The sequence below is a fragment of the Nyctereutes procyonoides genome, unplaced genomic scaffold (genome assembly GCF_905146905.1).
Source record: "Nyctereutes procyonoides isolate TBG_1078 unplaced genomic scaffold, NYPRO_anot_genome, whole genome shotgun sequence".
Lineage (NCBI taxonomy): Eukaryota > Metazoa > Chordata > Mammalia > Carnivora > Canidae > Nyctereutes > Nyctereutes procyonoides.
In genome coordinates this window covers 28,044,760-28,061,338 of record NW_026575146.1, presented here as the reverse complement: position 1 = coordinate 28,061,338, position 16,579 = coordinate 28,044,760, and the positions used below count along the sequence as shown (strand labels likewise).

The 16,579-nt window shown below is 36.4% G+C and overlaps 1 protein-coding gene across 2 annotated transcripts in view; it reads left to right on the top strand.

Moving 5' to 3' along the window:
- SERINC1 (serine incorporator 1) overlaps positions 1 to 16,373 on the top strand; it is a 33,434-nt gene extending 17,061 nt beyond the window's left edge. For both annotated transcript variants that reach the window (XM_055309731.1, XM_055309732.1), the window contains 8 exons: positions 1,534 to 1,703; positions 8,133 to 8,212; positions 8,458 to 8,595; positions 10,169 to 10,338; positions 10,448 to 10,538; positions 12,636 to 12,780; positions 12,887 to 13,117; positions 14,744 to 16,373. In XM_055309731.1, coding sequence (XP_055165706.1) covers positions 1,534 to 1,703; positions 8,133 to 8,212; positions 8,458 to 8,595; positions 10,169 to 10,338; positions 10,448 to 10,538; positions 12,636 to 12,780; positions 12,887 to 13,117; positions 14,744 to 14,879 — 1,161 coding nt within the window. In that variant the 3' untranslated portion in view covers positions 14,880 to 16,373. The remainder of the gene's footprint in view (positions 1 to 1,533; positions 1,704 to 8,132; positions 8,213 to 8,457; positions 8,596 to 10,168; positions 10,339 to 10,447; positions 10,539 to 12,635; positions 12,781 to 12,886; positions 13,118 to 14,743) is intronic.
- The last annotated feature ends 206 nt before the right edge of the window (positions 16,374 to 16,579 follow it).

Here is a 16,579-nt window from a genome sequence, read left to right as displayed (position 1 = left end):
ACATTTGGGGGTTGTTACTGAACTAGCTTAACCTGACTACTGTAGGTGGTTGAATTAATTTAATAATGGGAATTTGCCAGGTGGTATCCTGCTCTCATATAAGGGAGCGGGATAATTAAGGGTGCCTACTTGAGTACATGTTGCAAGTGATTATAGGTAAATACATATTCCAAAGGGCTTAAACTGGGTTGGAAAGGTGAGGTTTAAGTGAGACCAGGAAAGAGCTTATAGACTGTGTAGGAACTAGCAAAAGGAAATTTCGTGGCTTCCCATTAGCTTAAATATAATTTTAAATTCTTAGTTTTAAAGGCGCAGATTAACAGTTATATTTTGGCATATTGGTTTGCTTTAACATTTTCTAGAGGAAATAATTCATTCTCATACATAAGAGTAGTGTATGTAGTTCTGAGGACTACCCCATTTATGTCACGATTTTTAAAATTTTATTATTTGTGTTTGTGTACTGATTGTTCTATAATGGCTATCACTCTTTTTCAGAATTCTAAGTTAAAAAATAAAATCAGTGTCAGCTATTTGTTTTTGTTTTTTTTTTAATTTTTATTTATTTATGATAATCACACAGAGAGAGAGACAGAGAGAGAGGCAGAGACACAGGCAGAGGGAGAAGCAGGCTCCATGCACCGGGAGCCCGACGTGGGACTCGATCCCGGGTCTCCAGGATCGGGCCCTGGGCCAAAGGCAGGCGCCAAACCGCTGCGCCACCCAGGGATCCCGTGTCAGCTATTTGTTAATCCAAATCTATTCATTATCAGAAATAATACTTGTAGGGACACCTGGGTGCTCAGTAGTTGAGCATGTCTTTGGCTCAGGGCATGACTACTCCCTCTGCTTGTGTCTCTCATAAATAAATAAAATCTTAAAAAAAAAAAAAAAAGAAAGAAAAATAACACTTGTAGACTAAGAGACCAAACTCAAAATGTATTTAGGTCACCTTGGCTTTGAGAAGCCTTCATTGTTTTTTTTCATTTAGAAACTGACCTTATAATTCCTTAAGCTTTTATTGGTTGTATTTCTCTAGTACAGGTAAGTCAGCATATCACAGGAGAATGCAAGTTTTAGAAAATTTAGAATAAATCTGTAAGTCAGCATAAACACCCAGTTTTGGATCAGCATTTACAGTTTATCTTGGGCTTACATAAAGTGCAAAGAGAGTTAAACATCTATCTGATGAAAATGTTCCAGGGTTGCCTGGGTGTCTTGGTCAGTTAAACCAGGTAAGCGTTTGCCTTTGGCTCAGGTCACGATAGGTCCTGGGATTGAGCCCCACATCAGGCTCCCTTCTCAGAAGGGAGTCTCTTCTCCCTCTCCGTCTGCCCCTCCCTCTGCTTATGTTCTCTTGATCTCTTTCTCTCACAAAATCTTTAAAAAAAAAAAAAAAGTTCTGGACCTACCTCGATTACATATTCAGCATTAACTGTAAAGGAAATTTGTTTTCTGAACCTTAAACTATTGATTACATAGAACTTTCATTTTTATTGAAAAATTCTACATCATAGACTCTTTGTTTTCTAGATTCCTGGATTTTGTGAAAATGAAAAAGGCATCGTTCCATGTAATATTCTGGTTGGCTATAAAGCTGTATACCGTCTGTGCTTTGGCTTGGCTATGTTCTATCTTCTCCTTTCTCTGCTAATGATCAAAGTGAAGAGCAGCAGTGATCCAAGAGCTGCAGTGCATAATGGGTACGTCTTTGAGTAATACAGAAGTCTGGGGAGGCTTTTCTAAGTAATTTTGAGTCTGTCGAAAGAGACTTAATGTAAACAGTTTGCACAATTCTTTTGTTCATGAATGAACGGATAAAAATATCTTTACTGAGAATATCAGATTTTAGAAATATAAATAGTAGCCTTGGGTTATTTTTTGGTATAATCTCTGATGCATGATGTTTTATAGTTTCATCTGAAAAAGAGGATCTACCAGGGCACTTGGGGGCCACAGCCAGTTGAATATCACACTTGGTTTCAGCTCATGTCGTGATCTCAGGGTCATGAGATTTAGCCTCGAGTCAGGCTCTGAACTCCATGTGGAGTCGGCTTGAGATTTTCTCTCCCTCTGTTCCCTCCTGCTTGTGCTCTCTCTCTCAAAAAAAAAAAAATTTTTTTTTAAGAGTATATGTTAATAATGAGGAACTCATTCCTCCTCCTTCTTAGCTCTTGGTAGACCAGTCTTACTACATGAAACTGAACTTGGTTATGGCTGGTTGTAACTAGACAATCTAGAAAGAAACTTCAGGGTCCCTTTAATTAATCTTTAATGGAGAGCCTCTTTTCTGGTACTTAATTTGAATGTTTTGAATTTTATCTGTTCTTTTCTCCTCATAAATTTTTTAAAAATTGTTTTTGAGCATCTGCTGTTGCTTATTTATTAACATTATGCTACCAAAGACAGGAAGAATGAATAAGTGAAATACAAATATTAGTGAAAAAATGTGCTGTGACAGGTTGATGTATTTTGTCCTTGTAGTCATTGGTTTGTGCTTCTACAACTATATTAAATGTTTTTAAACATTTCTCAGAGTGCATCACAGAAGACTATGACAACAATTCCCTGAGATAATACTCTAATCAAAGTAGCATGCACATGGCACTCTTACAACCATCTTCTTACATGTTTTCTTTTTAATTGAGATAATATTGACATAACATTGTAGATTTAGCATATACAAAGTGTTGATTTCATTTGTTTATTGCAGTATGATTACCGCTGTAGAGTTTGCCAACACCTCAGTCATGTCACACAGTTATTTCTTTCTGGTGAGAGAACAGTTAGCAACGTGGAAGTAAGTCTAATTCAGTTTTGCTGCCCGTAACCATGGTGCTGTGCATTAGATCTCCAGGACTTACTTATTGGTTGCAAGTTTGTTCTCTTTAATGACATCTCCCAATTCCCCCCACATACCCTATATTCTGGTAACCATTCTATTCTCAATTTTTACAGGTTCAGTTTTTTTCAGATTTCACATATGAGTGAAAGATCCTGTGGTATTTGTCTTTCTCTCTGGCTTAGCTCAGCACAGTGCCTTCGTAGTTGTGTGTCCTTACCAGTGGCTGGATTTCTTTCTCGTGGCTAATAATCAGTTGTGTATCAATACTATGGTTTCTTCATTCATTGACAGACATTTGCGTTTTTTTCATATCTTGCCTATTGTGAATAATGCTGCAATAAACATGGGAGAGAGATATCTTCCTGGTGTCTGGTTTTCATTTCCTTTAGATATATAAGTAGAAGTGGAATTGCTGGATCAGATGGGAGTTTCTCTTAATCTTTTAAGGAAACTACTGTTTTTCATAGTGGCTGAACTAGTTTACATTCCCACCAACAGTGCACAAGTGTTCCCTTTCCTCACCATGTCCTTGTCAACACTTATTTCTTCTTAATGATAGCCATTTTATTCTAACAAGTGTGAGATGATATCTCATAATGGCTTTGATTTATATTTCCCAGATGATTAGTGATATTGAGCACCTTTTCATATACGTTGGCCATTTGTATGTCTTCTTTGGAAAAATATATGAGTTTCTCTGCCCATTTTTTAATTGGATTTTCTGTTTCTTCTTGATTTAGTCTTGATAGGTTGTATGTTTTTTAAGAATTTATATCTTTTGGTTATCCAATTTGTTGGTATATAATTCTTTATAGGAGTTTCTTATGAACGTATGTATTTCCATAGTTATCAGTTTTAATGTTTCCTCTCGTTTCTGATTTGGAGTATTCTTTTTTCTTAGTCTAGCTGAAGATTTGTTGGTTTCATTTTTCTGAAATACTCTTAGTTTCATTGATCTTTTCTATTTTTTACTGTTCTGTATCACGTTTATTTCCACTCTGATTTTTGTTATTTCCCTGCTTCTGCTTTGACCTTCTTTTTTCAAGTCCTTAAGTTATATATATATATTGGTAAGGTTGTTAAAGGTCTTACTGTTTTCTTAATACATGCATTTGTTACTATATACTTCCTCGAGGAACTGCTTTTGCAGTTTCTAGTTTCATTCTGTTGTAGCTGGAAAAAATACTTGGTATGATTTCAGTCTTAAATTTGAAGACTTTTTTGGGTCTTATCATAGGATCTGTTCATTCTGGAGATTGTTCCATGTACACTCAAGAAGAATGTGTATTCTGTTGATGTTGGTTGAAATGGTCTATAAATGTGTTAGGTCCGTTTGGCCTAACACATGGTTCAAATTCAGCATTTCTGTGTTGATTTTCGGTCTCGAGGGTTTATCCATTGCTGAAAGTGTGGGGTACTGAAGTCTACTACTAGTATTGTCCATTTCTCCCTTAAAATCTGTTAGTATTTGGGCAGCCCCAGTGGCCTAGTGGTTTAGCGCCACCTCCAGTCCAGGGCCTGATCCTAGAGACCTGGGATCAAGTCCCATGTCAGGCCCCCAGCGTGGAGCCTGCTTCTCCCTCTGCCTGTGTCTCTGCCTCTCTCTCTCTCTCTCTGTCATGAATAAATAAAATCTTAAAAAAAAAAAAACTGTTAGTATTTGCTTAATGTATGTAAGTGTTCCAGTGTTGGGCATATATATACTTAGGGTGGTTGTATCTTTGTGGAGAATTGAGTTGGCCCCATTATCATTATATAACGGCCACGTTTGTCTCTTGTGTTACCTTTTTTGTCTTAAAGTTTATTTTGTTTGGTATAGGTATGCTTCCCCTACTTTCTTTTGCTTTCCAGTTGCACGGGATATCCTTTACTATCCCTGCACTTTGAGCCTGAAGTGAGTCTTCTGTGCGGCATATAGTTGGGTCTTGGTTTTTTATCCATCTAGCCACACCATGCCTTTTGATTGGTAACTTTAGTACAGACACACTTAGGGTAATCATTGATATGTAAGGCCTTCATAATGTTACCGTATTCATTGCTTTCTTTTCCCTTCATTTCTGCCTACTTTTGTAATTACATTGGTGTTCTCTGGTGGTATGCTTTGTTTCCCTTTATCTTTTGTGAATCTAGGTTTTTGCTTTGTGGTTACTGTGAGGCTTCCATAAAACATCTTTTAGATAAAACGGTCTATTTTATGCTGAGAGCTACTTCAATTGTATACAAAAGCCCTACCTATTTACTCCTCCCCTTTTTTATGTTTTATGTCATAGTTTACCTTTTTTATATTGTATATTAACATAGTACTGAATAGTTGAACACTTCTCATTAACCTTTATAGGTAAATGTTAACATGTCATATTATAGAATTAGTTTCTGTAATCTTACTGTGTATTTATCTTCATCAGTTTGTTACATACTCTGTATGTTTTCATGTCACTAATCAGCATCTTTCATTTGAGCTTGAACTTTCACCATTTTGGGCAAGGTAGGTCTGGGGTGGTGAACTCAGCTTTTATTTATCTGGGAAAGTCTTTATTTCTCTTTCGTATCAGAAGGATGACTCTGGATGGATAGAGTATTCTTGGCTGGCAGTTTTTTTCTTTCAAAACTTGGAAGGTTTCATTCCCCTCTCTCCTAGCCTATAGCATTTCTGCTGAGAAATCCACTGATATTTTAGTGGGAGATCCTTAGTAGATTACAATCCTTTTTTTCTCTGACTGCCTTTACGGTCTTCTCTTTATCTTCCACCCATCTTGCGTCTTAAGAGTTGTGAACTTGGATGTGTATTTCCCATGCTTGGGAAATTCTCTTACTTCTTTAAATAAACTTTGCCCCCGTATTTGTCTCCTCCCCTCTCTGGAATGCTAATTATTCTAATGTTTAGATACCATGGATCAAGTGGGCTTTCTTTGTTCTTTTTCATTCTTTTTTCCTCTGCTCAATTTTATCTGGTTATTTCAAAATTTAAGTTCTCTAGGTCACCTACTCTGTCCTACATTTGATCTACCCTCCTGCACGTGTTCTCTTGCATTTTTTATTTCTTTCATCAAATTCTTTGGCTCCAAAATTTGGTTCTTTTTTATGATTTCTGGCTCTGCTAAATTTCTTGTTTTGTTCATGTATTTATTTTCCTGATTTTTTCTTTTTTGTGTTTTCTGCTAGCTCATTGAGTCTCCTTAAAGCAGCTATTTTGGTTCTTTAGCCAATAGGTTGCAAGATTCCATGCCTTTGAGCTCAGTTGTTGGATTATTATCTTTTGGTGATGGAATGTTTTCTTTTTTTAATGTTCCATGTAGTTTTGTGTTGCTGCTTGAGATAGCAGATATCTCAAGTCTTTACTGGTTGCCTTCAGATGGGGTATACTCTTCTTAATTCTGTTTATGTATCTGGGGTTCTCTCTGACCTTGTATTTACACACTTCACATTTCTTGCTCCCCTTTGTGGAAGAAATCTTAAGTTTTTATGACTTGTCTGGTTCTTACAACTCACCTTGCTGGCCACTAGAAGTCTTTTTTGTTTCCCAGAAGGTACCACTATAGCTCAAGTCTACAGTTTCTCCCTTGCCACACACCATGTTTTCCTCAGAGCACTCTCGTGCCTGCATTGGCTCTTGTTGCCACACTCTGGAGCACACACAAGTAGCTGGCAGCAGAGTGGGAGCTGTGGGCTTAATATACTCCCAGTGTTTGGGGTCCCACACAGCCAGCAACGGATCCTTAGCTGAGGATGTCCCAAATATATGTGAGTGTATTTCCTGCTGAAGTCCTGAATGTAGTTAGCAGAAACTGTGTTCCTGTAGTGCTTTTTGATATTCCTATCTGCTTTCTTCATGTCCTCTCTCTCTTTAGTCACGGAGGTCCTGCTTCAGTAATTTGGGTGTTTCTGGACAAAAATGGGTTTCTCCAGAATTGTCCCACAGAGTTGGGGTAGCTGTCACTCAAAGCTCTCATTTTTCTCCATGGGAGAGGCTGCCGCCAGATAATGTTCATATTGTATTGCCATGGTGCAGGGGCAGTGCTGGCAAAGTTTCTCTTCCCCTCTCTGTTGCACCAAACTCATCTCTCCACCCCAACCCCACGCTCCATGCTCCCAACACATGCACATGCCATTCTGGAATCTTCCCCCAGAAGGCTAGACTTCTATAAAGTGTTTCTCAGTCATGGGTATTTGCCAGCATCAGCACTCGAGCTTTTCCCCAACTGGGAAAAGCTGGGAGGGGTTCAGGAAGTTCATTGGTTCTGCAAGCCAAAGTCCACCTGCCTATTACAAAATACACAGGAGCTGAAAATTCCTTTTGGGTTTCTTGGCAAATGTTTCTGGATCTCACAACTCCACAGAGGCACTTCTGTTGATGGATGCCTAAGTAGTTGTTAAAAACAGGGAACAAAAAATAGGGACTTCTACAACATCAAGATGCTGATGTCCTAAAAGCCAGTTTTTTTGTTACTATCAGAGTTTAATGGTTCAACAATCCTATGTATTTTTCAGCATTCATCAAGATATGTGTCCTCTTAATCTCTTATCGATTTCACCCACCTCCCTTCTGGCATCTACTAGTTCTCTGTATTTAAAGTCTGGGAGGTTTTTTTATCTTTTTCTCTTTGTTCATTTGTTTTTTTCTTTGTTAAACTCCACATATGAGTGAAATCCTAAGGTATTTGTGTTTCTGACTTATTTCATTTAGCATCATACCTGATTAATTTTTTAAAATCATGAATATAGGGGATCCCTGGGTGGCTCAGTGGTTTAGCGCCTGCCTTTGGCCCAGGGCGCGATCCTGGAGACCCGGGATCAAGTCCCGCGTCAGGTTCCCGGCATGGACCCTGCTTCTTCCTCTGCCTGTGTCTGTCTCTCTCTCTCTCTCTCTCTCTCTCTCTCTCTCTATCATGAATAAATAAATAAATCTTGGGATCCCTGGGTGGTGCAGCGGTTTAGCACCTACCTTTGGCCCAGGGCACCATCCTGGAGACCCGGGATCGAATCCCACGTCGGGCTCCCGGTGCATGGAGCCTGCTTCTCCCTCTGCCTAAGTCTCTGCCTCTCTCTCTCTCTCTCTCTGTGACTATCATAAATAAATAAAAATTTTAAAAAAAATAATAAAAATCTTTAAAAATAAAATAAAATCATGAATATAGAATATTCTCGTTTTCTCATGAGTTATCTTTCTTAAAATTGTCCTAAACAGTCATGTAAACTCTATTTTTTCAGATGCTCTTAAAAGATTTCATACATGAAACTATTTACTGAGTGAATATTTATTAGTAAAATATATCTCTATTTCTTTTAGATTTTGGTTCTTTAAATTTGCCACAGCAATTGCGATTATTATTGGGGCTTTCTTCATTCCAGAAGGAACTTTTACAACTGGTAATAAATCTTTTTTCTTGTGTGATGTTGATGTTTTATAAAGAAACTGACATAACTGTTGCCTGGAACTGTAACACCACTTGTTTTGTTTTTTGGGGTTTTTTTTTGGGGGGGGGTTTCCAGTTGGCAAAATCAAGGCAATTGTGTAAAATATTATTTCCCCCCCTTTGTGTATTGTCATTATGAAGACGAAATAACAAAAAGTGAACCAGCCACTCATTTGTACATGTGTTTTTTTCTTTCAGTGTGGTTTTATGTAGGCATGGCAGGTGCCTTTTGCTTCATCCTCATACAGCTAGTCTTACTTATTGATTTTGCCCATTCATGGAATGAATCATGGGTTGAAAAAATGGAAGAAGGGAACTCAAGATGCTGGTATGCAGGTAAGCCTTTTGTCTTACAGAGCATCCTCAAGATAGATGAACTTTGAAGGTGAGAGCATGTATGTAGCCTTTAGGGAAATCAGGATTTTTAGGACATAAGTTTTTGTGAAGAAGTGTTTACAAGTTTGTGAGTGGCATTGTATCACATTCTGTCAGCAACTTGCTGAGAGAGCTTCTGGGGAATCAAGGACATCATACTCAAGAGCTAGGATATAATCCAAAATACCTTGAACAGCTAAACTAGATGTAGCACAAAGGCTACTGCCGACAGTAGGTACTTTTAACAGCCTAATTTTTCTATTTTACAGCAGCTTAAAAATATTAAAGGGACTAGGACTGCTAGAAATAAACAATGGCATAATTCATAAACATCAGCATGCAGAAAAATATAAAAAGCAACTCGAACATTTTATTTTATGTAAGTAGGAAGATGCCTTTTTGTGTATCAGTAACACCCAAGGGGAATTCTTATATAAGTGTGACAGATATTTTACTTGTAATTATGAGCTTGAATCTTCTGGTTTGTAGCAAAATAAGGATTGGAATTCATTTGCTTACTGCAGGTGATGAAAAGGAGGGAAGAGAACCAGGTTAAGTGCATAGTAGTCTGTCCTTGTGCGAACAGAACTATGATGAAGACCCTAGTTAAGGTGCAATGCTGCTGCTCAGTTTCACATAGTAGATACGCGAACTCAGTATTGATTAGATTTTTTCTGATTTCTTTCAAAAGCCGTCAGTCTCAGTTCTTACGTGAAATGTTCTGAGTTTCAGCTAAGAGAGTTTATTATTCAGAGAAATAAGCTTCAGTCATTTGGAAAATTCACTTTTATAAACACCTCACTCTTTAATGCAAATCTAATGCAAGAGTTTCTGTTTTGTTCCCTGCTGTACTACCAGTGCTTAGAACTTTGTAGGTGTTCAATTAATTTGTTGGGTGAATCCCATCAGGCATATCTACATAAACCACCTGTATACAGATCACACATTAGCACAAAAATACATTGTATATGTTTTAATTTACATAGAAGAAACTTGGTTTGTCTCATTAAATAATAATGACTTACTGTTACATAATAAAAACTTCGTGAAGGTAGTTAAGGGGCACTTGGGTGGTTTGTTTGGTTAAGCAATGGACTCTTGATCTCAGGGTCATGAGTTCAAGCTCTGAGTTGGGTTCCACACTAGGCATGGAGCCCTACATTAAAAAAAGTAAAAAATAATTAGTTAATAGGGAAAAGCATCATTTTGTGGGCTTAGCATTTAATTTTCCTTTTCTTTTTCTGTATTTTGAAAATTATGGTTAATGTATGTGAATGTCTGTAAGAGATATTATTTAATATATTACTTATTGTCCTTGAAAGTCCTATAGTGAGTGAGCTCTGTGTGAAGACTATAAAATCTATGATAAACTTCAGAAATAATATTCTTCCTGCTTTTATAGCCTGCATAATGCTGACAATGTTAGTTGCTTAAAATACATTTTGAATAAAATGATTGTTTTGAAAATGAGCCCTATGCCTCATTCCTAATATTTGTGATAAATTCTAATTGTCCAATTATATTTCTTTCACAGCATTGTTATCAGCTACAGCTCTGAATTACCTGCTGTCTTTAGTTGCTATTGTCCTATTCTTCGTTTACTATACTCATCCAGCCAGTTGTCCAGAAAATAAAGCATTCATCAGTGTCAACATGCTCCTCTGCCTTGGTGCTTCTGTAATGTCTATACTGCCAAAAATCCAAGTATGATCTTTATGTCATTAGTTTTTATGAAGTTTCCATTTTTCTAAGTTTTCCTAAATTTTTAATGATGTCAGAATATTTATTTGTCTTGCTTAAATTTTCTTTGTAGGAATCACAACCCAGGTCTGGTTTGTTACAGTCCTCAGTAATCACAGTCTACACAATGTACTTGACATGGTCTGCTATGACCAATGAACCAGGTATGTTTTGTTTGCTTGGGTTTATTTTTTTTTATTACTTTTTTTTTTTTTAAGATTTTTATTCATTCATGAGAGACAGGCAGAGGAGAAGTAGACTCCATGCAGGGAGCCAATGTGGGACTCGATGCCGGGACTCTGGGGTCACGCCCTGGGCCAAAGGCCACTAAGCCTCAGAGCCATCCACGGATCCCCGGGTTTGTTTATTTTTAGTGAATTCTGCAACTTTTTTTTTTTTTTCAAAGATGGTCATTTTGTGAAATTAAGATATTTTAAAAAGCCTCTAGGGGCACCTGGGTGGCTCAGTGGATTAAGTGTCTGACTCTTGATTTCAGTTCATGTCATGATTTCATGGATCCTGAGATAAATTCCCCTGATCACTCAGCAGGGAGTTGCTTGAAATTCTCTCTCCCCTCTCTGGGGAGAGGGGGGCTGGGGAGGCACGCTCTCTTGTTCTCACTTTCCCTCTCTTTTTCTAAAATAAATCCATCTTTCAAAAAAGAAAAATAAGCCTCTAGAGGAATAAACAGTACGGAAATAATACCATTTTTATGTTTGATTTATCACTGTGTATGTTTTCATTTTGTTTCTTTCACTAACAAAATTATAAGACGTTATATAAAAATTATAACAAATATGCCTGACTTGTACAGTCATATTTATAATATTATATATAGTGAGAAAAGCTGTTAAAAATGTTCCTTGATTGAATGCTAAACTGTATAGTTTTTTGGGGTTTGTTTTTTTTACTAATATATATTTGTATGAGTATGCTATAAGTGAATATAATTGGACTTCCTAATGAATCTCTTTATAGTTACACTGCATTCCATGAGATTAAAGCCAATATACATTACTTGGAGTGGAAATTAGCAAAATATTAGTTAATTTTGAAAAGGAAGGAAATATGGTCCCTTTTACTTAAAAAGAAAATTGTAAAATACGTTATCTGAATCTGATGTCAAGTTTATAAACTCAGTAGGTACTTTATCACTAATTGGAGAAAGACTTTTTTAGTATTAGAGTATTTTTGTTCAGGTATTAGGTGGAATGGCTCAAAGATAAGAATTATTTTTTTTTGTTTTTTTCCCTAATTAAGGACCATCTTCATTACAATCATAATTGACATACCTGGCTTTGTGAGAGAGAGAAACATTTTGGATACTGTAGTGAATACAACCTTTTTTTAACACAAGTTAAAAAACTGAGTATGGATTAAGTCATTATGACTTATTTGGACATTTCCACAAAGCATTTGTTAAAATTTTAAATACTGGTAATTTTACGTGTAAGCTATGTTGCTTATGTAGCAATGTACTTAGACAAGGCTGTAAGTTTCATAAAGTCACTATTCTCTTACACTGTATTTGGTGTAGAACACTTGAATTTTATTATTTTTTTTTAAGATTTTATTTATTCGTTCATGAGAGAGAGAGAGAGAGAGAGGGAGAAGCAGGCTCCATGCAGGGAACCTGACATGGGACTCCATCCTGGATCCCCAGGATCATGCCCTGGGCTGAAGGTGGTGCTAAATCACGGAGCCACCCAGGCTGCCCTCAATTTTATTATACTTAGGAGAGCTCATCTAAATTTCACCTATGTTTAATAATATCCTCGTTTTCACTTGAGGTTTAAAATGAAATTACTTGGGGGATCCCTGGATGGCTCAGCGGTTTAGTGCCTGCCTTTGGCCCAGGGCTTGATACTGGAGACCCGGGATCGAGTCCCACATCAAGGCTCCCTGCGTGGAGCCTGCTTCTCCCTCTGCCTGTGTGTCTCTGCCTCTCTCTCTCTCTCTCTCTCTCTCTCTCTCTCTCTCTGTCTCATGAATAAATAAAATCTTTAAAAAAAAATGAAATTACTTGATTTTTCTGGGCATTTCTATAAAATTAGCACTATAGTATTTCAAAGGTCTCATCATTAACAAATACTTGTTATCTCCAAGTATTTTTTTCTTGCGCTTGTACCCTTTTCCAGGAAAATTTTTTGAATATGCAAGGACATAAAGCATTTTAAAGAAATGTAATAACTAGGCCCTGAAAAATAAATTACTTTTTATACTATTCTGACATTTTAATTTGACCTTAATTTACATTACAGAAACTAATTGCAACCCAAGTCTACTAAGCATAATTGGGTACAATACAACAAGCACTATCCCAAAGGAGGGGCAGTCCGTCCAGTGGTGGCATGCTCAAGGAATTATAGGACTGATCCTCTTTTTATTGTGTGTGTTTTATTCAAGGTAAGAAAAACTGTGGATTAACAAGAAATCTTAGCCATTCGTATAAAAATCATTTTTAAAAAAATACCCTTTTTCCTTCTCTCTTCCTTAACTGTCTTTCATGCAGCATCCGCACTTCAAACAACAGTCAGGTTAATAAATTGACTCTAACCAGTGATGAATCAACATTAATAGAAGATGGTGGAGCCAGAAGTGATGGGTCACTGGAGGACGGAGATGATGTTCACCGAGCTGTAGATAATGAAAGGGATGGTGTTACTTATAGTTACTCCTTCTTTCACTTCATGCTTTTCTTGGCTTCACTTTATATCATGATGACCCTTACCAACTGGTACAGGTAATTATATTTCATGAAAACTCCGCATGTGGAAATTTTGATGTTTTTCATGATTCCATTGCAAAACATGTGGTAGGAAGTACTTTTTCTCCTCCAGGGTATTTCAAAATTTACATCTACATGAATAATGAGATCAGTGTGAGAAATGTACTTTTACTTCCTTGCTTTGGCATTAATAGTGAAATACTTCCCAATCTTGAAGAAATTAAAATAGAAAACTTCATGAAATTAACATGTGGAAATAGAATTACCATGTTTATAGTTGATCCAACACAACGTTTTTATTTTTTTTGACACTGTAACCAATTCCTGACATAGTGTAAGATACCTCAAACTGTTGTTAAAAGCACTTGTTTTCAGAATTGAGGTGGAAATACATTAATGTAGATAAAGATAAATGACTACTCTAAGATTGGATCCTTAGAACTCTTCATAGCTGTAATTTATGCTTTTTTTTATCACTTCACAATCTATAAATCTATAGTAATAGGAAGGTAGTTTATATATTTTGTTTTCAAAAATTTCTAATTTTGTCAAAATGATTATGGATAAATTCAAGATTCAGATAGAACTATATGGTTTGGACAGTTCTGTTTTTAATCATTTTTAATGCAGAATATCCTTAATTTGTAAGAAGACTTTGAATACCAGAAAAAAAATGTAGATAAAAGATTTAGATAAAAATGTAGAAAAAAGATGTAGGTAAAAGAGTATTCTTCATTTTGAGAGCAGACTTTACTGGCATGTATTTTTTAAAATCCCTACACTGCAGCCTATTAAGTGATAAAGAATCCGTGTAGTCCTCAGTAATTTACAGCTTTGACTGTCAGATAATAGTAAACGTTAAGACTTTAGATTGGGGCCCCTGGCTGGCTCAGTCAGCGAAGCATGCGACTCTGATCCTCAGGGTTGTGAGTTTGAGCCCCATGCTGGGTGTAGAGATTACTGAAAAACAAAATCTTTTTTAAATGAAAAATGTTTTTGGTATTTTTCATTTGCACAAAAACCAGATAAATTGGGCATGTATTTCCGTCCCAATCTCTTAAATCTGAAAAGGCTGAAGGTGGGAGAGTGGTTCCCATATACACTTTGAACAGATTATACTTTTTACACAAGGCAGGATTGATAAGTCTTTTATAACAATACTCTTATCCACACTCCATTTCTCTGCTCAGAACTACTAAGCCAGAAATACAGGTTCCCTCCTACTTTCTTAATGCTTGTATTATACGAATTCATTTTTATGAAAGATTTCAGTATAGTACCTTTTTTTGCTAGATGAAAGAACACGAGAAATTTTACTTTTAAGAAAAAAGCTGTTTACACCTTATGTAGGTTTTTTTGTAAAAGTAAAGTGGCCTAATACAAACTTTCGGAAAGTGGGGACCTGTACGTAAAGACCTTGTGAGTATTAGTAAAAGAACTAATTCGGAAGCCGACTTCCTTTATTCCTTTAATTGATATTTACCTTCACATTAGCTATTAAAGTAGTATGGCAAGCAGGGCAACAGATTAGCCCAGAAGCTGTCTATCTTATCAAAAATTGTATACAAAGAACACATTTGAAGTAAAGCTAAGTATGATGGCTGATAACTCAACCGCTTCCCTTTTTTTCTTAAATTTTAGGTATGAGCCTTCTCGTGAGATGAAAAGTCAGTGGACAGCAGTCTGGGTGAAAATCTCTTCTAGTTGGATCGGCATCGTGTTATATGTTTGGACACTAGTGGCACCACTTGTCCTTACAAATCGTGATTTTGATTGAGAACAGGACTTCTGGCATGAAAGTCCCACTTTGATCATTGCTTGTTTGAGATTCACAGTATTCCCAACTTTTGTAAAGTTGTGTATGTGTGCTTCCCACGTAACTTTTCCAGTGTTCTGGCATGAACTAGATTTTATCGCTTGCCATTTTATTCATTGTATTCTTGCCAAGCACATTGATACGTGTGTTAGAATGAATTACAAAAGGAGAGATTTAGTAAGTCTGGTGGTGACTTAGGAAAAATGGACATTGTTAGGTTTATCCTTAGCTCTGTGCCTATGAAACTGAGTAAAAACAAAACTGCTTGACAGTTTGACTTTTAAATTGTGCTAGTACCTAAGCTGTTTTAGAAAGTATAAAAGGAAATGTATAGCTGCCTTTTGAAATACTTGATGCCTTGCCCTACAAGAGATGGCAAAGTACATGGCTGTTGTAGAATGTATAAACAAGTTGCTTAAATGCCAGTCTGAAAAATCTTTTCAGGTTTTTCCCTTGATGTGAAGATAAGGAACTTATCTAGGTAGGGAGTATTTGATGGACAACAGTGTAAATTATGGGAATTGAGACACAGGCTTCACAGAAAGATTATGATAGTGGGTTAAAGTTAGATCATAAATCACAATCTTCCTTGGGTAGGCATGGCCTTTCACAGCAACATACCAACTTTGTTTTTGGTCACTTACACACATGCAAAAATATAGGTTCAGTGGAGATGTTAGGAACTTTGAAGGATTTAGACCAAGCTTTTGAAAAAGATAATCATGGGTTAGAAGTCAGTTGTTGAAAATTGCTTTGAAAGTTCATTTTGAAAATCAAAGGTGGTAAACTTTTGACAGGACAGGACAGAACTGCAATATACCAAGCCTCAGGAGATACTTGGATAAAATCTTATCCAGTCCTTCATTTTAAAAATGAAGGTACTGAAGCTCAAGAAGCTCAGATAGTTAACCAGTGGCCAAGCTGGGAAATCCCAAATTTTCCCAAAGTAGCTGGCATTTTTTTGGCATTCAAAAATTACTTCTATTCAGAATACAGACATAATAGATTTTACACCTTATTAGTGGTGGATAATTTGTTAGGTGATTTGCTGGTGTCCAGCTTGGCATCTACCCATAAACTGAGGCCAGGAGAATGATGGATGGAATGCTACAGAATATAAACTGCTTATATAGTACATTATACAGTTGAGATGATGTTTAAAATGCTTTTGTTTGCTGCCATCTAATTGAAATACATAGTTTAATTATAGTCTTACAATCTGAAAAATCAAGCAGTATGACAGTTAACTTAGAAACTTAGTTACTTGTACATGTTATTAGTGTCTTAATGGATCTTAAAATCTACATTTGCTTCTTTTAAGGGTATTTATTAATGTAAATGAAATATATAACAACTCACCATAATTCCCCAACTTTATTCTGTGTGTTGATATTGTATTCCATCATTTTGAATGGCTGTGTTCTATCTCTAAATAAATGAATTCAGAGAAAAGTGTGTGGTATATTAATTCTTTAGCAACTCAAATTTAGGTAGCTATAATACTCAGACCTACTTTTTTTCCTGTATATAAAAGAACCTGAAACAAGAAGGTTAAGCTGTCCATTTTGTGTCCTGAAAAACTGAATCGTTTTAAAGGACCTTCGGGCCTCTGTAAGTAACCCTTGAAGTTGGAATCTCGCGTAATTAAAAGGGATGTTCTT